At 31.8% G+C, this 23,682-nt stretch overlaps 1 protein-coding gene and 1 pseudogene across 1 annotated transcript; both read right to left on the minus strand.

The window, feature by feature from the left end:
* Nucleotides 1-15,321: 15,321 nt before the first annotated feature.
* Nucleotides 15,322-16,290, minus strand: LOC135961208 (uncharacterized; annotated as a pseudogene).
* A 6,368-nt stretch (nt 16,291-22,658) lies between these two features.
* LOC135961209 (uncharacterized) lies at nt 22,659-23,201 on the minus strand. Its single transcript, XM_065512704.1, has one exon. The coding sequence runs from the start codon at nt 23,199-23,201 to the stop codon at nt 22,659-22,661; it is 543 nt and encodes a 180-aa protein (XP_065368776.1).
* Between the last annotated feature and the right edge of the window lie 481 nt (nt 23,202-23,682).

Here is a 23,682-nt window from a genome sequence, read left to right on the forward strand (position 1 = left end):
AATTTATAAAGTTCAAAAATTAGATATAAATTGGTCATCGAAAGTAAAAAAAATATTAAATAAATGTTTTAATCATTTTTTGTTAACAGATAGTTTTTCCTTTGCTGTTTTGCTACTTAAATATTTATTTAAATGTATTCGTATTTTAAAGAAAAACAATTTCACATTTTCTGGTAAATGAATTTTGCTACTTTTATCTAACATATATTTTGTTAAATTACTAATGTTACTAATAGAATCACCATTTACTTTTCTAAACAAAATTTCAAGTTTTTTTAAGTTGTTTAAAAACACGCTATTAGGTTTCTTGAGCCCACCTTTGGAAACTTGGTTTACCCAACTGAAGCCTTCTTCATTATTTTTTGATTCAGATTTTGTTAGTTTAAGTTTTTGAATTATGTAACCTGCAACATAATTTCACCAAAATCTTCAATATCATCGTCAGTATATTGTAGGCATGCTTTTTTGAACTGAAATTTGTTAGTTTCATCCCATTCGGTGTTTCCAGTTTTTATAAGTTCGTTGTTCTTGGCTATTAACAAATGTTTTATTTGTAGATATGTATGTATATAAAAATTGTTAAATAAATTAATTTATTTACCTAGTAAATATTTTCGAAACCGATAAATAAACTGAATTGGACTTGGATGGTCGTCAAAGCCTCCTCTACCTCTCATATTACTAAAAAAAGTTTTCCAAAATATCTTGATTAAGGCGACTTGTTAATATATATTCAATTGAATATTTCTTTTTCAGATGTTGGTATAGTCCTTGAATCGATTTGTTAGATATAATTACACCTTTTTGAAATTGTATTATAGATTTTTTCCCTGGTATAATTATTTCACTCATTAGTGCAGTCATTCTATCCAGTACACCGTTTTGTACCTTAATGTTTTTACCATATGGTTGTTTTGTCGGCAAGATGTTTTCAATTTTGAATTGGTTATGTCAAACCAATCGTTAACAAGATCAAAGAAATCTGCTGTATTAATTGCGTTGTACACATCAACACCGACAGAAAAACATCTACGGATAGCACTGGCAATTGAATGTGAAAATAGCTTGGTCGCATATTTAACTTTCTGTTTGCTACACTGCTTGAGGTTGAGATACTCCAGAGTCACATCGTGAGTTATTAATAGTTCAGATTTTGAACAATTTAGAATTTGAATAATGGTCTCAGGAGTAACCAACGAGTTGTTGAATAAAATACCTGTTTCAAAAAGTGATTTGTGTCAGGTTGAAAAGATAGAATCAGATGAGTTATTGAATATTGTACCTGTTTCAAGGAAATGATTTCTAATGAGTTTAATGAGATGTGGTGGATCGGCAATAACAAAAATAGGATCTTCAGGATTTGTTGGATTACCAAACCAATTTTTAGCTTAGAGTAGTAATTTAGAAATATGTAGAATATAGGACTCAAAATTAAAAAAAACAAATCTCACTTATGCTTATATTTAGTTCTTTTAAAAGAGATTGATTTGTAGGCCCCATATCCGAAACAATAGCAACAATTTCAAACCCCGCACTGTTTAATGTGCCAATTATTTTGAAAAGCAAATTTTTGTCCATTTTTGTGTCAAAATCAAAAAAAAATTCTTGTTTCCCTTATTGTTAAAACTTGCACGTAGTTTGCTGGACGACGTATATAATCTTTATTTGGATCGTGTTCATATGTATATTTTACTTTCATTTCATCGAAACAAATTACGCAGATTTTCTCAATAGGGGGAAGGTCTTCCTCTTTCATTAGTTTTATTTAATTTTCTTGCAAACCTTCACGAAATTGTAGCTTTCTGGCCCATCTATTTAATGTATTTACCGAAGGCAACGGAAATTGATCATTATATAACTTGCGATAAGCCCTAGGACCAGTGGAATGAAGGGAAATTGCGTAAGAAATATCTTCCCAGCTCCAATGTATGCGATTATGTGGATTCAAAAGCTTGCGTTTTTGACCATTAGTAAAAATAGAATCGATTGCCTGCATTGTGTTTTCATTTTCGTTACGTTTTTCTCTCAATTTTTCATTTTCTTTGGATATAAATGCTATATGCTTCTTAAGTCGTAGGTTTTCTTCAAGAATACTGGACTTTATTAGTTCATCGCTAAAATGGTAAATATTATAATATGCAATTATAAATAAAAAATGTCGTATGTCGTATTTATTACTCAGTTTGTACACTTGCATCCACATATAATGAAATTTTAGTACTAACATTCGGAACCCCATTCATAATGGCTGTATCTTTTGGATTAGCATAAGAATTTTGAATTTGAGTAGGGCCTGAATTTAACATTTTAATGAAATTAAAACATATTTTAATATAGTATTATCCAGATTAGTTTATTATAAAAAATGTTATTTGCCTTCTTACTTATTCTTTTTAAAGATATTGGAACTTGAAGTGTGTTTGAAGAGTAAACAATATCAGTACTATAACAGTTTTCTACTGTTAAACCTTCAAACGATTTTGTATTGGAAGAATTTGTATAAGCTTAATATTGATGTTAAGTTTTAAAAAGTAATCGAATGGTTTATAACGTGTTTATTCAGAAATTTATCTAAGAAATTACTTACTTTTCTCCTGAGTATAATGTGGAACTTGAATTTGTTTCTTTAAAACGTTGTAATCACAATTAGCTACTGATTTAACTTCAACACTATTAATGTTATAACTATTGGTTGAAATTCCGTCTTAAAGTATAGAAATGAAAAATACTTAAAGAAAATAGACTTTATCAAATTGAAATTGTAAAAACGCCGAAATACAAACAAGATTCAACAATTGTATTTATCGGTTATTAACTAGGGATGCCAATCCCGAAATCCCGATCCCGAAAATCCCGGGATTTTTCGGGATCGGGATTTCCCGAATCCCGGGATTTGTGAAAAAGAATCCCGGGATTTTTCGGGATTAACAAATCCCGAAATATTATGAGATTTTTGATATTTTAGGAAGATTTTTGAAGCACCCAAAATACTTAGAAAGCTAAATTTCAGCATATTTTTATACCCTTCAGCTTCGTGAGAAGGGTATATATAAGTTTGTCATTCCGTTTGTAATTTCTACATTTTTCATTTCCGACCCTATAAAGTATATATATTCTGGATCCTTATAGATAGCGGAGTCGATTAAGCCATGTCCGTCTGTCTGTCTGTCTGTCTGTCTGTCCGTCTGTCTGTCTGTTGAAATCAATTTTCTGAAGGCCCCAGATATCTCCGGGATCCAAATCTTCAACAATTCTGTCAGACATACTTTCGAGAATTTTGCTATTTAAAATCAGCAAAATCCGTCCATAAATAACGGAGATATGAGCAAAAATCCGAGACAACCTCTGAAAATTTCATCAATAAACACAATGTATTGCATGCTTTGACAAAAAAACAACAAAACGTATGTTTGGATGTGCAAGTTTTGTGTATTTTGTTTTTTTTTTGTGTTTTGTTTCTTTTGGCATTTTTGTTGTTTTTTATACAACTAAACGTTTGTTTGGTTGTGTGTTGGTTTTTTTTACAAAAAAGCAACAAAACGTATGCTTGGTTGTGCATGCTTTGCGTATTTTGTTTTTTTGTGTGTTTTGTTTCTTTTGGCGTTGTTGTTGTTTTTTATACAACTAAACGTTTGTTTGGTTGTGTGTTGGTTTTTTTGACAAAAAAGCAACAAATCGTATGTTTGGACAAAAAAGCAACAAATCGTATGTGTGTTTTGTTTCTTTTGGCGTTGTTGTTTTTTATACAATTAAACGTATGTTTGGACGTGTGTTGGTTTCATTGGCTTGCGTATTTTGTTTTTTCTTTTGGTGTTTTGTTTCGTTTGGCGTTGTTGTTGTTTTTTGTGTTCTTGATAAATTTAGGATGCTGTACGCTGAAAGTGGGCAATGTATTACATATATACTAATTATAAAAAATAATAATGCATCCACAACAAAGGTGAAGGGTATATAAGATTCGGCATAGCCGAATATAGCACTCTTACTTGTTTATAATACTAATCTCGCTTCAAATCCAAACGCAGCCAGATTTTTTCATTTGAATCGGAGAGCAGCACGTCTCCCTTGCATTAACAGGCTTTTACACAATTTACACTTTTACGAAATTTATGTTCAAGTTATTTTCTAAAGGGGACTAGGGGCAAATGAAGCCCGATTTCCGCAGTACTTTACAGTATAATTTCAGAGTACTTACAACTTATTTTGTGCAAAATTTTATAAGGATTGCCGCATAATCAAGATATTTATGACTGCCCAAACAGTACTCCGGGGGGCAATTGTATGGAGCTAGGGGAAATCATGGACCATTTTATTTTAATTTAACGCATTAGTTTTTGATTTGTTATGTTTTTACTTAAATATATTAATGAAATAATAGTTTTTATTGTTGAATTTGATGTTTTTGACGTTTAACTAAAATCCCGAAGTCCCGAAAAATCCCGAAATCCCGAAAAATCCCGGGATCCCGAAAAATCCCGGGGTCCCGAAAAATCCCGGGATCCCGGGATTTAAATTTCTAAAATCCCGAAGCCCGGGATTTGTAAAACCCAGTCCCGTTTGGCATCCCTATTATTAACTACATATGCAAAATGCACTACAATATTTACAGAAGGTTGCTAATTTAAAAAAATAATTTACCACATAATTTATTTGCATACGAAAAAAAAATCATTTACGCCTTTTACTGGCTCAAGAGAAGGTGTCGCATTTGGCATTAGACGTGCACGTTTTGTGGCTTGATGCAGTTCAATATAATCGGAGTCATTGAAATGATGCATGCAGATCCGGGAGTGTTTCTTCAGCTCAACACCGCAGGCTGCACTCCATTCTTTAATGTTATTTTCAGGACATTTTATAAATCTTACCAGTTTTTGTTCAAATGAACATTTACACAAACAACATTTGTTTCTTCTTATATTTATTTTTAAATTATTTTTCAATTAATTTTTGATTATTTTTTGTTTTAATTTTTGATGTTTTATTTCAATTGTACTTTCATTTTTTATTTTATATTAGTCTGACAATTCAAGGCATGTATAATTGAGAACATATTTTGTAGTGATTCTACCTTTTATTGTTATATTATGGTTTTAACCATTTTTTTATATTCATTTCTGTATAAGCTATGATAAAATAAAATGATTGCAAATAATTTCCGATCTAATTTCGGTTTTTTATATTTTTCTCAACACTTTTAAACATTTTGTTTTATTCTTAATTAAAATCGAAATTTTAATGAATATAAATAAAATTGTTGAAAAACACTAAATTTTTGAAGCAAAAAGAATCTTAAGAAATTGCTATTTTTAACGAAACGGGCATGTTATGGCAAAACATATTGATTTGTCTGTTTGATAATTTCTTCAACACTTGTAAACATTTTGTTTTATTCTTAACTGAAGTCTGTATAAAAATAAAGTTCATTATTATTATATGTATGTATATAAGATTTAACTTTTGACATAAGTAATATATATCATCAACTATAATCTAAATGGGAAATATTTTATTATTTTCTTTATTTAACTAAAAAATCTGTTGGATAAGCATAGTACCAACATGATAGGAATATATATATTTTTTTTTTAATTTACGAAAAATATTTTAATTTTGTTTCATCGCCGTCTAACGTGTAGTAGGTTTTTCAAAAAACAGAATTCCAAATAAGTATATTTCAAGTGTTTACTTCAACATTGCATAAATTGTGTATTTCTAGACCTATGTGCACTCTATTAAATTTGATGAATTTAAGCAAATTCTTTGTGAATCTATTCTGGATGTTGTGGGTATATCTGAAACTTAACTGAAGTTTTGGGTCTCAGACTCGGCTTTGCAAATCCCAGGCTATAATATATTTAGACTTGATAGCATTAGGAGCGGCGGTGTTGCTTTCTATTATGAGGTATTAGGGCCAACATTTTGTATGAGTTATCTGATCCTGAAACGATTGAGTGCTTGTTTCTGGAAGTTTCTAGAGGATTGAACAAAATTGTATTGGGTGTGGTATATTTACCTCATGGTAACATTGGTGGTCTTCGTCGCCTGGGTGATATACTTGGAGATATATCTTGTCGTTTTGAGCATATTGTGTTAATGGGAGATTTCATTAACAATCTATTCGATTCTACTAAATCCAGGACAGTTAGGGATATTTTTAATAGTTATAACCTTCATTGCCAAAATAATGCACTACCAACTCATTTTGATATTAGGGAGGGTTCTGTCTCAATTATTGGCTATTTCATTTTGAGCAATCCAATCAATATTATATTCTATGGTCAATTCCAGTCTCCCCATTTATCAAGACATGCTTTTATTTGCTTATGTCTGGAATTTCCCACTCGAGATAACGATGTGATTATTGAGTATAGAGATTACAATGCAATTGATTTGGAAAGATAATTTGTTGAAACTGATTTTGATTTTATATATCGGACATCCGACGTGAATGCCCAAGTTGATTTTTTAATTCTGCATTACTTGATCTTATTTCATACGTTCCAGTTAGAAAAAAAAAAACTTGGAAATAAAATTAATTTTATGCATACGAGGGAGGTTAACAGCTCAATACTTACTTATATACATACTTATCGTGCTTTTTGCGAGTGCAGAAGTACCAGTTCTCATTGGTCCTCTTATTTACCCCTATTCTGCATTTCGATTCGAATCGTAATTTTCTCCATTTGACAACTTTGGTATTCTGCGTTCCGTTTCGTTTCATATTTTTCTTTTCGATTTTACTTATTCTGCATTTCGATCGTAGTTACGTTTTTCTAAGTTGGTTTTTGTATGACTGAATGCAACTAATTTTTGGTTTTGGTTTTAACAAAAAGTGAAATTAAAAAAAAATGTAAGTATAAAATGCAATATATATTTTTTTAATTATAAATTTTATTTGTTTTAAATAAATTTTAAAGTTTTATTTAATTTATTGCAGGTCAAAAACTACAACACCAGAGCAATATGAAATGCGACTTTGACACTGTGAATTGAGCCATTCCAACGGTGCAATCTGCACAAAGGTCCTTCAGCGAAAATCTCAATGCAGCTACAACTCTTTTGACAACATCTTCCGTAAGACGTTTTCTCCTCTTCCAACAACAACGCTGCTACTACCGATTCCATTTCCTCTAAAAATTAAAACAAATAATCTTTATTTTTTACAAATATGTATGTATAATAAATAAAATATCACCTCAAGCACTATTCTCACACTGGAATAGTTATTTTCTTTCATTTTCTTTTGGTACTTAAGTTGGTTTTATTTAATTTATTATGTTCTTAATCGAAATGCAGAATAGGGGTGATTGTAAATATCGCAATCGTGTTAAAAATATCATTAGGAAATTAAAGAGAAGGGACAATTTGGGTAGATATTGAATGAAAGCATTTCTGTCCGTTAAATTCAATGTATGACTCTGTTTTCTTTTGGAAGAATTGACTCGGATGATTTGATGGAAGCCTTCTTCAGGATTAAGTCTAACGCTGTTGGGGTTGACAACATACCTATGAGATTTCTGAGGATTTTATAACCTTCCTTGGAGAGGTATATGCTACACATATTCAATACTATTATGACATCTACATTCCATATGGCGTGGAAAACGTCCAGAATAATTCCAATAAGAAAATCTGCGGGACTTCCTTCCATGCCTCTCAAAGATTTTTGAACACTTGTTTAAAAAACTAGACTACAAGTAGCAGTAGCAACGAAAAAACACAAGTAGTCTAGTTAAAAAATTAATAAAAACTCGGAGTCAATCAATTACTACTACTACTGCTACCTACACATTTTGGTAGCAGTAGTTGTAGTAGTACCAATAAAAGAAAAATTTAAAAGTAGCAGAGTAATTTATTTTCTATTGCTACCTTAAAAAAAAAGTTTTGATGTAGCAGTGTCATTAGTTTTTTATTAATTCTGCTACTTTTAAAATTAGGAATAATAGAAGTAGCAGTTGAGGTAGTAGAAGAAGTAGCAGTTAAGTAGCAGTTGAAGTAGCAGCTAAGTAGCTGCTACTACTGCTCGATATAGAGCAGTAGCAATGATTTGTATTTTTATGCTACTACTCCATTTACAATTCATGTTTTATTACTACTGCTCTGTTAAGAGTTTTATATTTTGAAGGTAGCAGTAGTTTTAAAAAAAACAAGAAAACGAAAAAAGATAAATGCTACTGCTACCGCTACATACACTTTTTTGAAGCAGTAGTTGTAGCAACAGTTAAAAACTTGTTAGTTATCGTAGCCTTTTAAATACTGGTTTGAATGCACAAGCTATTGTATTTTGTTATTTATGAAACTAAATAAAACTGTATACTTTAAGTTTTCCTTAAACGTTTACTTTTCTTTAAACAATCAATATTTGAGATTGTATTTAAACTTTAGTCTCTGACTGTATATACATATATAAACATCTAATAATTTCAATACCTTTTGCCATCCATTGGAAAGTCTCCTGGGTGGGACAAGAGCATTTAAAACTTTAGGCATATCTTCTCATTGAACTTTAAAATTGCTTTGAACATTTCCTCGATTAAATCCTCTTGCGAGAGATGGATTTTTTCCGCAATTCCTCAACAAGTTTTTCAAATTGGTAAGAATTTGTTACTCTCATTTTTTAATTTTTTTTCCATTTTTTTATATTTTCTCATTTTTAGCTTTAAAAAAACAACTAGTCGTCACAAAAAATGACGATGACAAAATTAGTGTCGACACAACACAATATTTGTATGGTATTTAAGACTTTTTATGGTATTTATTAATTAATGAATTATAGCTCATTTGTTTGTAAAACTTTTAACCATATATGGCCCAATAGGGCTCATTACATTTGCACAAACTCATTATACCCTCCCTAGTATGGTGGTGTAGGGTATAATTATGTATAATATGTCATTTTTATTTTTGTCAATTTTGACGTACAGGCAATAGTCATGCTTTGATCTTGAAAAACCTAGGGATTCGATTAAATTATTTGTCATTCCAGCAATTTGGAGCTTACTTTAGACCATAAAGCAATTTATTTAATTTGCAACACATTCTTGAATTTGCTTTAACGCCTTCCGGTAGAGCCATGTAAATATTTTCCTTTAAATCACCGTGTAAAAATGCTGTTTTAACATCCAGTTGATGAAATCTATAGCCATGATGGAGGCTATAGAGTACTGGCTGTTGCTGTTAGTATTGTTACGAAATTGTACTTGAATTCAAATATAATGATTTTAAGGGCTGATTTAAAAGTAGCATAATGCTTTCAAATAACAGTGCTGTAATAGCAAACTGTAACATACCTGTGGGCATTATTAAATAAAAGCTTTCAGTTGATTTGATCGTAAGTTGGCAACGCTGTATTCGAATTCGAATATTCAGTTAAAGAACATTGTAGAAAGTACACCACAGATGGCGTATGTATTAGTAAGATCTAGAATATTCGAATTTTGACAGTTAAAGAACAATTTATCAGAGACGCTATTTGAATAAACATCAACTGAGTGCCTTAAAGTGTGCTGTATTTTTCAAGTGAATTCGTATACATTTTAAAATGTCTGTATTTCTGAGAATTTATAAACGTGTATAAAAAAAACATTGAGTGACTATTTAATTCTGTTGTTGTACATTTTAAATAAATAAAGTGTTGTTACAATTTTCAAACTAATAAACGGTTTTTATTTGCAATCAAAAGTATCCGGTTTATTTAAAGGAAATAAACAAACGTTTTGAAAAGGTCAAACGTAAGAGTATGGTACTTAATTTTGCAAGAGGAGCATATCGCTACCTGAAACGCAAAAGGCCATAACTTACATTTTACTAATTAAAAAAACATGATAAAATAATAAATATTGAGGTTTTCAATGCGAATTTCACCAATACAATAAAAAACGCACCGACGAATTCATTTCTGTACTAATTTTGTGTATATGTGTAATATTTTAACAGTTATATGTTACATATTCTCTGTTTGTTTTCTCTACAAACAGACGTGCATTTTATTCGCTCCGCGATTTTATTAAAATTTTATTGTTTTTTAGTGCAAATAAAAATTTTAAAAATTAGCGATTGGACGCTTTGAAATTATATTTGTATCTAGTGATAAATACAAAAATTTGCAAAAGCAATTTTGTTTAAAAAAAAAAAGAAAAACAACTGGTTTAAAAAAAATAAAAAGTGTTAATTCCTTTTGTTTGTTTTAAAAGAGCACATGAATTCTCATGATGAGAGGAGGCTCAGTATGAACGGCAGAAATGCCTACATATTTCTTAACGGGGAGAGTGATCAAAACAAAAAAATAAATGACCCCAGCTACAACAAAAATTATTTAACCGCCAAACCAGCTGAGAGAGCACGCTCTTGTTCCCCCGTGATACAATTACACGAACAAAACAATACACAAACAATATCACCAACCAATTTATGTTTAGAACAAAGCATAAAAGAAAATATGAAAAATTTAAATACAACAACTATACCAGTTTTAAAAACACAGACAAATACTGTTAATAAACAAGCTTGTGATCCACTAACAAAGAATAGTGAGAGTTTGATTGTTTTTAACACTAAACAAACCACAATAAATAATGATGGTACACTGAAGGGCGCTATACCAAAAAAAAAGATAAGTACATTGAAATCACCAGTACTACCAGGTATGCTTAGATATGTAAGTATTAATAAAAGAAATTTAAGTCCGTCAAGAAACAGAAGATAGTTGATAATCCCTTGATAGACAATCGTTTCGCACTCTTGAGCGAGGATAATAATAAAAGTATAAAAGATGGTGCTTACGAAAAGAAATCATTAAATCCACCACCAATATATCTGCGTGAGTCCAGCTCGAATAATTTGGTCAAAACATTTGTTGAACTCATTGGAAAAAATAATTTCCATATTGTTCCAATAAGAAAAGGCGGTGTGCAAGAGACGAAAATAGTCGTATACACTGAGGATTTTTATAGAAAAATCTCTCAATACCTAAATGATAATAAAAAGAATTTTTATACCTATCAACTGAAAAGTAGTAAAGGGTTGACAATTGTCATTAAAGGCATAGAGTCCAGTGTTGAGACTAATGATATCAAGGAGGCCCTGCAAGAATTGGGCTACGAAGTAAGAGCTGTAGTTAATATATTTAACAAAGATAAAATTCCTCAGCCAATGTTTAGAGTCGAGTTGGAGCCAGAAAAAAATAAATTGAGGGGAAATGAAACTCACCCAATTTACTCAACACGATATCTGTTAAATCGTAGAATAACCATTGAGGAGCCTCTTAAAAGAAATCGTCCTGTTCAATGTGGCAATTGTCAAGAGTTTGGACATAATAAAAATTATTGTACCTTGCGAACAGTGTGTGTGGCATGCGGAGACCTTAATTCTTCATCACAATGTGATATCCTAAAGAATGGTCTCAGTAGAAAATGTGGTAACTGTGGTGGCGATCATTCAGCCAACTACCGAGGGTGCCCAGTTTATAAGGAGTTATTGAACAGATTAAGAGAGAGGCAAAAGCTAATAAGAGGGAAAACATCTGAAGTACCAGCCTACAAATTTGAAAACACCTATCCACCAGTCAATTCTGAAGTTCCGCTATTGAACAAGCAAGCAGCCTCAACACAATTAAATTCACAATCCACTCAAATTGATCAGCCTAAGAATGTAGCAGGTTCTTATGCCAATGTTTTGAGAACGGGTTATCAGCAGCCTGGTGTTCCCCAAAATACGGGAGGGTTGGAAGCACTTATGCACGCACTTACCCAGAATATTACCTCTCTTAATCAAAATATGACAAATTTTATGTCATCCATGCAAAACACAATACAAGAGCTTTTAAGAGCGCAGAACCAAATGATACAAATCCTCTTAACAAAAAAATGAGTTATTTAGACTATGTTTCTGGAATGCAAACGGTTTAAACCAACACAAATCAGAGGTATCCCACTTCATGCAGAATAAAAACATCGACGTGCTATTGGTTTCGGAAACTCATCTTACCAATAGGTATAACTTTTATATTTCGGGTTATACATTCTACTGTACAAATCATCCTGATGGTAAGGCACATGGTGGCACTGGTATTTTAATTAGAAATCGTTTAAAACATTATCCCCTAGATGAATTCTCAAAAGACTATATGCAGGCAACATCCATTCATCTGGAAAGCTTTGCTGGAGATTTAAATATAAGCGCGATCTATTGTCCACCACGCTTTTCAATGACCAAGGAGAAGTTTGAAGAATTCTTTAGCACGCTAGGAGGTCGCTTTCTGGCATGTGGCGACTATAATGCCAAACACACTTACTGGGGCTCTCGACTAATGAATCCCAGAGGTAGACAGCTTTATAAAGCATTAGTTGATCGCAACAATGGCCTGGATATTGTGTCCCCTGGACAACCAACATACTGGCCTGCTGATCCTAAAAAAATTCCTGATCTCATAGACTTTGCCATAACAAAAAATATTAATCGAAATTCAATATCTACAGAAATGTCATATGATTTATCTTCTGATCATTCCCCAATTATAGTATCTTATTACGGGAGGACTAACATTTCAAAATTTCATACTGAAACATATTACTTTAAGACAAATTGGCTTAAATATAAAAAATATATAGGCAGTCATATCCACACAGATCTTTGTATTCAGTGTGAGGAAGATGTAGATAAAAGTGTCAATGACTTTACGTCATTAATTGTATCGGCTCTAAATCATTCAGAGTCAAATATTTCCTAAAACTGATATGCACATTTCCAACTCAGATATTGAACGACTTCTTTTAGAAAAGAGAAAACTCAGAAGAGAATGGCAACAAAGTAGATCACCCTTCAGATCAGATAGACCCTTCAATTAGAGGAGGATCGCAGAAATAGAAATTACATTCAAAGTTTAACAAATACCAAACACACAAATTTTTCCCTTTGGAAGGCAACGAAAAATATCAAGCCACCGGTAGAGGGGCAAAGCCCTTTAAGGAAAGCTGACGGTACCTGGGCTCGAAGCACGGAAGAAAAGGCTAAAATATTTGCCGATCACTTAAGTACAGTCTTTCAACCAAACTCGCCAACTACTGTTTTTGAACTTGTAGAGCCACCTGTGTCAACATTATCTAATGATGACAAATTAGATATAAGCCCAGAAGACATTAACGAAGTAATCAAGGATAATATAATATTAAAAAAATCACCTGGAAATGATTCTGTTACACCTACTATGATTAGAAACCTACCGAGTGTGGCAATAATTGTGCTGTCTACAATATTTAATGCGATCTTTAAACATGGAGTTTTTCCGACAAATTGGAAAACTTCTCAGATAATAATGATACCAAAGCCAGGTAAGGACTTGACCGTACCATCCTCCTATAGACCAATAAGCTTGCTTCTTGCTTATCGAAACTCTTCGAAAAAGTGTTCCAAAAGAAAATCATACCATTTTTAAATGAGAAAAATATAATCCCAGTTCATCAATTTGGTTTCCGGGAACGCCACGGAACAATCGAACAAGTTAATCGTATAACCGGAGAGATAAGAAAATCCTTTGAATTAAAGAAATATTGTTCAGCTATATTTTTGGATGTCGCTCAAGCCTTCGACAAAGTATGGCACAAAGGCCTGGTATATAAAATAAAATGTTTGCTGCCACCATCTACTCATAAACTATTGGAATCTTATCTATCGGACCGTATATTTACAGTTAAGTACAATGATTACGTGGCAAGAGAATATAGGATTGGAGCAGGAGTACCACAAGGAAGTGTTCTTGGACCTACCCTCTATTTGATTTACACCTCTGATTTGCCTACGAGCGATGAATTGACTATTTCTACATTTGCTGATGACACCGCAATTATTAGCTCGCATGAAAACCCATATATAGCATCTAGTATACTAGATGGCTACTTATGATGTGTGGAAACATGGTTAAACAAATGGAGAATACGTGTAAATGAGTTAAAAAGCAAACATGTTACGTTCACACTGAGGAGGGGATGCTGTCCACCTGTCACACTTAACAATGTAAATATACCTCAGTCCGATTATGTTACATACCTTGGTATTCACTTAGATAGAAGACTTACATGGCGCCGTCATATAGAAACCAAGAGACTTCACATGAAGTTAAAAGCATCTAGCCTTCACTGGTTAATAAGTGACCAATCAAAGTTAAGCCTGGACTATAAAGTCACCCTGTATAAAATCATTTTAAAACCAATTTGGACATATGGAATCCAATTGTGGGGAACGGCCAGTAATTCCAGTATTGAGCTTATACAGAGGGCCCAGTCGAAAATTCTTAGGACCATGACGGGTGCACCATGGTACATAAGAAATGAAAACATCCACAGGGACTTGGAAGTGCCACTAGTGAAGGATGAGTTTAAGAAAGTCCGCGATAAATATATACTGAAACTGCAACCACACCCAAATCCGCTTGCTCGGCTTCTCGCACAGAGCCAACCCAGATCAAGGCTTTGTAGAGGAGATCTACCACCCCGCTAAGATGAGGTCCATCCATCAAACAATGCTCTCTTTAGAGAGCAATTAGTTTTAATTTTAGTTATAAGATTTAATCACTTATTGTTAGGCCTAATGATATAGGCAGATTCAATAAATAAATAAAAAGTTTAAAAAAAAAAAAATGTTATATGTTACTAAGGGCTTTTTGTTTTGCTTTTTCTGAAACCAAAATCCGTACCTACATTAAAAAAGTATTAAATCTAATGATTTAATAGTATGTAAGTGTTTTTTTTAATAGCGCTGATTAATAAATTTTAAATAAAACTATTTCAATTAATAATTCACATTTATTAGGAAATTCAGTATATTTATATTTTATAATAAATATTGCAAAAATATAATTAAATATTGCAATTTTTTTTTTTTTTTTTGGTGCTGTGCATCCTACGGAATCCATGCTGGTGACGAGCTGCTGTTAGTTGACGGGTTAGCTTGGGGAGGAGAAGAGCTTCGAGTGACTTCGCAACAGGTGACAGGAGGGAAATCGGCCTGTACGATTGTCCCTCACTCGCGATTTTCCCAGGTTTTAACAATGGGATCACTCGACCCATTTTCCAGACATCGGGTATTGTTAAGCTCCTTACTGACTGGTTAAAAACCGTTGTCAGGTACTCGACTCCCCGCTCGCCTAGGTGTTTTAGCATCAGCATGGAAATTCCGTAAGGTCCTATTGCCTTTGATGGCTTAGCTGTGTTGATGGCTTCTGCAACTTCAGTTGGTGTGTAAAGTTGTGGTGTGTTCAAGACTGGAAGATCGTGTAGTTTGCGAACAATACTTCTTTTCGCCTTGTCTCTCGGTGTGCTCAATAAACTATCGGCAAAAAACACGCGAGCACCGTTTAGGATCGGATATGGTGTTGTCTGCAAACTTAATATCGACCCTATCATCCTTCTATGTCGGGTTGGAGAGAGACCGAACTGTAGACCACAACTTGCCAACTCCAGAACTTAGGTTGCAGTGCTTCAAATGATCCAACCATTTTTTTCGCTTGTCCTCATTTACCAACCTGCTGATATCGCGGTTCAGCTGGGCGATCCTAGGGTCGTCAGGGTTGGTACTTCGGATGTCATCACGCTCATCTACGAGTCCCGCTGCTTCTGCTGGGAAGTGCGGTCGCACTACGGATATTCTACCAGCGGGAGTGAAGCGAGCAGCTTCTGCTGTGACGGTTTCGCGAAACTTCCTCTCTGATTTGTGTACATTGGAGGGTATCGGTAGACCATTGAAGATGCGATCGGTAAATTCTCTGAAGTCGTACCAGTCTGCTTTCATTTGGTTGATGTAAGTTCGTCGTTCAGAGACGATGATATCGTTGGGTCTGTCCAGACAAACGATTATGGGTAAATGGTCTGAACCTAGAGAAATAACTGCACGCCAGGTTGTGCAGTTAATCAGACCAGGACTCGCTATAGTTATATCTGGCGAACTATCGCAATTACCCATAATCCGTGTGGGGGCATCATCATTTAGTGTGCAGAAGGTGGATTCGTCAATCTGTTCCGCCAGCAACGCTTCTCTCCGGCCTTCCCCAAGATTTGAGTGCCAGAGCAGGTGATGAGCGTTGAAGTCCCCTAGAACCAAATGTGTATCACCATCTAGTAAGGTCCTAATGTCGGGATGGTAGCCTGTTGGGCAACTGGCTACTGGCGGAATGTAGACATTATAGAGCTTCAACTCCGTATCTCCCGATCTGACCGCAATATCCTGAACTTCAAGATATTGGTCTCTAGAGTTCAGATCGAGCGAAAGAGATCTATACTGCACGGTGTTGTGTATCATAAATGCGATGCCTCCACCGTTGCCTCTGGTGCGGTCTTCTCGGAGAACGTTGTATCCGTTTCAACTTTGCAGACTGGAATTACTCGTAAGTTTAGACTCCTGGACCGCAGCGTCCACGATGTTGTGTTGGCGCATAAATCGGGTTATCTCGGAAATCTTCCCTTGGAGGCCATTGCAGTTGAACTGCAATATGGATATCACCCCAGGTCTACGGACTGCAATCAATGGTGTGAGCGGCGATGGTTGTTTCTGCTGTAGATGTTGTACTTGCTACTGTTGCTGCAACGAATTCTCCAATTCTCTCTGCTTGTTTTGCATTCAGTAATAGCATTCATTGAGTGTTCAGACATATTTAAATTTCCGTATATAATAATTATAGCATTTATTTCTTCTAAGCACTAATTTTACGAAATACAAAGATTATATTATACAAATTTAATTTTATTTGTCAATTGTGCCAATGTTGTATAAAAAGGAAGTAGTTATGTCATTTTGGTTTTAAATGAAACCGTTGCACAGTGGAAAATTTTGGTAATTTTCGGATCAAAAATCTACTATTGAATGGATGTGGATTTTTGTTTGTTGAATAGGTGGGACTTTAAGCTTAAATATGTATTTTTAATCATAAAAATCGAATTATTAAAAAAGGTATGAACGGTTAAAAGTACATTTTTTGATTTTTTTGAGTTTTTGTATAAAAGTAATAGTACTATAGTACCTCTAACACATATTTTTAGACCGATTTCAAAATTTTAAACAATTATGGAGAGGCATCGAATTAGTCTTTCATAAATGTCTGCATATTTTATGAAATTATGTAAGTTTTTATAAAATGTTTCTCAATTTTTTTTTTTTTCGTAATTTTTCAAATTCAACAATAGTTATTTTAATTTTTTTCTATGCTAACCTATTTTTTTGCACAGTGTTTTAAAGATAATTTTATATAGACAAAAATGAGACATTACTTGTTAAAATCGGTTTATATTTGCAAAAAATATTAAACTTTTTCCTAAAAAGTTCGACAAAATTTACCTTGTAAATTAAGAATTGTACAAACAATTTTTTTATACTTAGTTTTTGTTTTGTTTTATTCATATGAGCTGAGGGAGAAAATTCTATAAAAATTGTTAATGAAAAGTTGAATAACTTTTACAATTTTCATCCGGTTAAAAAAATTAACTATTTCATTAAGAACTAAATTTACTTTACATATAATTAAAAACGTTTATAAGCTATCATAGCAAAAAAAGCAATGAATAGAGCAACTAAAATAAAAAAAAAATTATAATTTTTTTGTTTTTAATTTCTGAGTTGCTCAACATTTTTGCATGTCATTTGTTTATAGGCACCAAAAGGCAGCTAATTTTGATATATCTTTTAGATAATAAGATAAACTTTAATTCTATGTTAAAACTAGACTACAAGTAGCAGTAGCAACGAAAAACACAAGTAATCTAGTTAAAAAATTAATAAAAACTCGGAGTCAATAATTACTACTGCTACCTTCACATTTTGGTAGCAGTAGTTGTAGTAGTACTAATAAAAGAAAAATTTAAAAGTAGCAGAGTAATTTATTTTCTATTGCTACCTTAAAAAAGAAAAAGTTTTGATGTAGCAGTCATTAGTTTTTTATTAATTATGCTACTTTTAAAATTTAGTAGTAATAGAAGTAGCAGTTGAGGTAGTAAAAGAAGTAGCAGTTGAAGTAGCAGCTAAGTAGCAGTTGAGGTAGCAATAAAATAAGTCAAAAATAAAAATCTTCAGCCAAAAAAGTATATTATGTGTTGTTGTTGTGAATGTATATTTGTGTAAGTTGGTCGTGTTGTAAACAAAAGTTCGGATTTTTTGTTATACACACAGAAAACACGATCTTTCTGTTAGCAACACGAACATCTGAGACGAATAAAATCGAATAATTCTTTCAAACTCTCTCAAAACAAAAACAACACACAGTGTTTAATTCTGTCAATTTTGGTGTTACGACTGAAGATTTTCTTTTTTGACTACTTTTATTGCTACCTTAACTGCTGCCTTCAAAATTAAAACTCGATATAGAGCAGTAGCAATGATTTGTATTTTTATGCTACTACTCCATTTACAATTCATGTTTTATTACTACTGCTCTGTTAAGAGTTTTATATTTTGAAGGTAACAGTTGTTTAAAAAAAACAAGAAAACTAAAAAAGACAAATACTACTGTTACCGCTACATACACTTTTTTGAAGCAGTAGTTGTAGCAACAGTTAAAAATTTGTTAGTTATCGTAGCTTTTTAAACACTGGTTAAAACTAGATCGGCGGCAAACGGCGCCAATAGTTAGAATCCTAGTCAAGAATCCTAGGTATGCCAAAAAACATTATATATTTTAAATGAAGAAATTTAAATTCTGCTAACAATATATACAAAACTCATTACAAAGATAGAATCTGGACAAGCTACCCTTTCAAAAAAGGGTACGACCTTGAATATGGTATAATTTTAACTCCCTAAATCTTAAAAGTCGAAAGTAGTTTGTTCTGTCGCCATTTTCGAATACTTCTGTTGACATAATAACTATAATTTCTGCAAATAATTATTGCTTGACATCTTAACTTTACGTTTTATGGTTAATTTCAACCATTTGCAAAAATCAATTATGAGATGCATAAACCTTATATAATCCACTGTGCGTTGTTGTAGTTAGGGCTTTTCAATTTTGGCAATAATGTCGCTATTTTTGGTCCTGAAAGTTTGATTTTTTTGTGATGGTGTACATTGGTAAGGTACATCCGAATTTATGAAAAACTCGATTTTTAATTTTTTGTCAGTTAGGGCGTTTTGCGTTTTAGGAGAAAACCAATCTAGCTTTATATTTTGTCAGATTTCCGTTAGGATCTTCTTTTATTCGAAACACTCATCTGGTTTTGTTGTCAATCAGTGGAAAATTACTTCAAACTACTTTTAATATTCTATAATAATATTTTAATATTCTATAATAACTTCATTTCATAGTAAGTACATTGCATGATAAAAATATATAAGGTAGTTTCAATCAAATTTTTTTTTTTCAAATAAGGTTTTTTGAATTTTCCTTATTTTGTGAGCATTATAAAAAGCGTTGCCACATTCCTAAAAATGATTTTTATTTTAGAGAAATTTTAGAATTTTATAATTTAGTATTTAACTAAAAATGTATTAAGTATGTTGTGTTGGAAGTTAATGTATTAACTGAAATATTGCTTTTAAGGAAATGGTCGGAGCACACCATTGGCTCTTTCGCAAATCTACTTCGCAAGTTTTACATACATCCAGCCCAGTGTTGCCAATTCATGGTGAACAAAAAGGGCTAAATACTTAGAAAAAGAAGTAAGAGTGCTATATTCGGCTGTGCCGAATCTTATATACCCTTCACCAAATTATACTTAAAAATTTTAAATATTTTTAGGTAAACAAAATTTAATTTTTTTTAAGTTGGTTTTTTAATTTTTTGGAAAAAAATTTTTAGATTGTTATTTAAAATTTTTTTTTTTTTTAAATTTAAAATTTTTTTTTTTAAATTTAAATTTTTTTTTTGGTTTTTTAATTTTTTCGGGTTAAAATTTTTTTCCCGATTTTGACCCATTGTAGGTCCAACTTATATACGTCGTTGCAAATGTCTTTGAAATATCTATCATTAGATATCCATATTGTCTATATTAATGTCTTAGTAATCCAGATATAGGTCAAAAATCGAGGTTGTCTTGGTTTTTTCCTCATATCTCAGTCATTTATGGACCGATTTTGCTGATTTTAAATAGCAAAATTCTCGAAAGCATGTCTGACAGAATTATTGAAGATTTGGATCCCGAAGATATCTGGGGTCTTCAGAAAACTGATTTCAACAGACAGACATGGCTTAATCCACTCCGCTATCTATAAGGATCCAGAATATATATGGGGCATTTCATGTCAAGTGAACCAACTTTTGAAATCGATGTCTTCCGATCGGGATGAAATTTGCACCAAGGTTAGCTCTATTGGATAGTAACTCAGACACAATTTTTCAACAACATCGGTCGAGAACTCTCTGAGTTATAGGGGGTAAAATTTTGACAATTTGGTCAAACAGGGGTTTTTTCTTATCCATGTAACTTATTACCTATTGTTCTTAGCAAAATGTGTCCCAAATAGTATAGATAGCTATTTCTTCGATCTTTCGAAAAAAAATATTTAAAAAAAAAAATAAAAAATTTTTAATATTTTTTTTCCGAAATCAAAAACTTTTTTGACTTTTTTTTAAAATGCGTCCTTTTTTTATATTTTCCTTGAACACCTACTTGGTCGCTTAGTGGGATGCGAAAAGCTATGAATTTTACATTAGCTTGTCATTGGAGGGATGTTGTTCATTTTTGACAACTTGTTACTTAATAAATTCGATGCTTTCGATGCGATTAAATTTCGATTTTAAGGTGTTATTTTAATGTAGGTAGTGGATACCTATATTTTTTGGCATCTTGGATGGAAATATAAATAATAGAAAAAAAGTGATGTAATTGAGCATTTATGAATTGATTTTAATGTAGTTATAAAAATTATGAAACAATGGTTGATTAATTTTAATGATTATAAAATGTAAAAATTGTTTATATACCAATTTTTACAGGTTTTAATAAATTTTAAAAAATTCAAAAAAATGTAGGAAACAATTACATCAACGAAATATTTATAATTCAGTGTCAAATACCCATATTTAAAATCACATCTTCAGAGGTAGAAAAGATTCATTTGCAACTTGAGATGTGATTAAAATGTCATATGTAAAGATGCACTTCCATTATTTTTTGCTGGGATGTAATGCAGAAAAAAAAATATTCTAAAAATATTAATTGATTTTCATTGTCAAAAACATAAATTTTGCCATTAGTTAGTAAATATATCAAAACTAAGGTAGCCAAAATATGTAAACATAAATATTTAATTTAAATTTGGAAAGTTAATTTTTTATATTTGATCAGATAAAAATTATCATAGCTAAATTATTATCGATAATGAACTGAATTTATCTTTATAAATTGGTTGGATTGTAGTCTTTGAAAACGGTATACTACATGGCATGTGTTATAAAATATTTGTTAAAGTACTATATTTACGTCAATACATCGCCCAGATAAAGTTAAAAGTATTCTCTTTAACCCTATATATGATTTTATAAACGCCGGGACCCGCGCGTAAAACATTAACATATTTATTAACAATTTTTATTATAATAACGTCCATTTTCTCTATATTATTTATGGCATTTTTTTAATGTATGGCATTTTTTTCACAATTTGTATGTGCTTAAATTTTTAACATTTTTAGTTAATTTTTGTCATAATATCCCTGCCAATTTTTTTGAACTGATTTTACTAATTTTCAACAGCAAAAATTTCAGATCATTAGAGTAAATATATAATTTTCATTAGAGTAAATATATATGGCTAAATGAAAATAAAAAAGGCTAAAAAAATGGCTAAAGGTTAAATAAATTTTTTTGTGGCTAAACAAGATTGAAAAGGGCTAAATTTAGCCCAAAAAAGGCTAAATTTGCAACACTGATCCAGCCACTGTTGTCGTTTGTTACGTAATGTAGGGACTTTAAAAAAATTTACATTTGAATTTTTGCAAAAATATTTGGTATTTTCGCAGTTGGGGAAAATGCAACTCATGTTTGTTAAATCTTAAAATAATGTTCACAAATTAGTTTTGAAATATTTGAAAATGAAAATCTTACCTTTAATCCCAATTTGATAGTAAATATTTTTTTTTAATATTTTTCAAATTAATGAAAATTATGTATTAATTTTTTCACAAACTTTAAAGAATATATGGGAAAATTTTTAATTAATATGGTATTACTATTTTAACGAAAACGTCAAAATCCTTAAGCATATCAGACGTAGAATTTTCAAAACTAAAGAGAGAATGAAACAACCTTCTATTTTTCTACTATGGTACATTGTAGAAAGAAAAAAAACCTAAAGCTCTACTTATACCAATGTACATTATATATATACACACATACAAAATAACATTGTTAACATAAATTCATTTAATGTTATTTAACAGCCAATGCAGCTGTTTGAGCTGTTGTTAAGAACATCGCTGTTCTACAACATCCCTTCTCGATGGATTAATGACAGCTTCTCAATGAGGTAAGCAAATTTTTGCTTTGGTAGTGGCTTTGTGAGAATATCTGCATCTTGTTCATTACTGCTTACATAATCGATTTCACCTACACCTTCTTCAACTTTTTGCCTTATAAAGTGGAGCTTTACATCGATGTGTTTTACTCTCTTATTTTCCATGTTATGAGCTAATTTAATGGCACTTTGATTATCCTCAAAAATTGTTAATTTGTTTACATCAATTTAGAGATCTGACAATAAATCGCGCAACCAAACACCTTCTTGCACCGCCAAAGACAACGCCAGATACTCCGCTTCGGTTGTTGAACATGCGATTACTTGTTGTTTCTTTGATGTCAATGTAACAGTATTTCCAAAAACTTTAAACAAATATCCACTTGTTGATTTCCTAGTTCGTTCATCAGCGGCATAGTCAGCATCATCAAAGCCAACTAATGGCAGTTCACTTACATTTTTCTTGTATAATAATTCCATATTTAAACTTGATTTTAAATACCTCACCAACCGTTTAACACCCTGCCAATACACAATAGTTGGAGATTCTTGGTATCGGCTTAATTCAGATATAGCATAGCACATATCGGGTCTGCTGCATAGCATTATGTACATGATTCTTCCAATTACTTCTCGGTATGGTGCATTTACCTTTTCTTCACTTTTAATATTTCCAAATTGCATTGACTTATCCATTGGTGTGGAGACGGAGTTGCACTGTTCCATATTCATAAATCGAAGTACATCCTTGATGGCTTTCTTTTGTGACATTGATATTACATTGGATTTTGCATCATAGTTTATGTAACCATTTCAAACATTTTTGAAAGTTTACTTTTCACATCATTCAATTGCATCTCATTTTCACCAACAAGGAATAAGCCATCTTGAGTTAAAAAATATTTATTTTGATAGATATCATACTCGCATCCCACTAAGCGACCAAAAGGGTCTTCAAGGATAATATCTAAGCTTTTGTTTGACCTAAAAAAAAAGATTAAAAAAGGGTCCATTTTGAAAAAAAAAGTCAACAAAGTTTTTGATTTTGCAAAAAAAGTCAAAAATTTTATGTTTTGAGTTACAAAATATTTATTTTGATAGATATCCCACTCGCATCCCACTAAGCGACCAAGTAGGTGTTCAAGGAAAATATCTAAACTTTATTTTAAGAAAAAAAAAAAAAAAAAAAGGACGTATTTTAAAAAAAGTCAAAAAAGTTTTTGATTTCGGAAAAAAAATATTAAAAATTTTT

The sequence above is a fragment of the Calliphora vicina genome, chromosome 5, assembly GCF_958450345.1.
Source record: "Calliphora vicina chromosome 5, idCalVici1.1, whole genome shotgun sequence".
Classification (NCBI taxonomy): Eukaryota; Metazoa; Arthropoda; class Insecta; order Diptera; family Calliphoridae; genus Calliphora; species Calliphora vicina.

Coding starts and splice junctions, on each gene's coding strand:
- LOC135961209 (XM_065512704.1), bottom strand. CDS start 23,201: ATGTCACAAAAGAAAGCCATCAAGGATGTACTTCGATTTATGAATATG.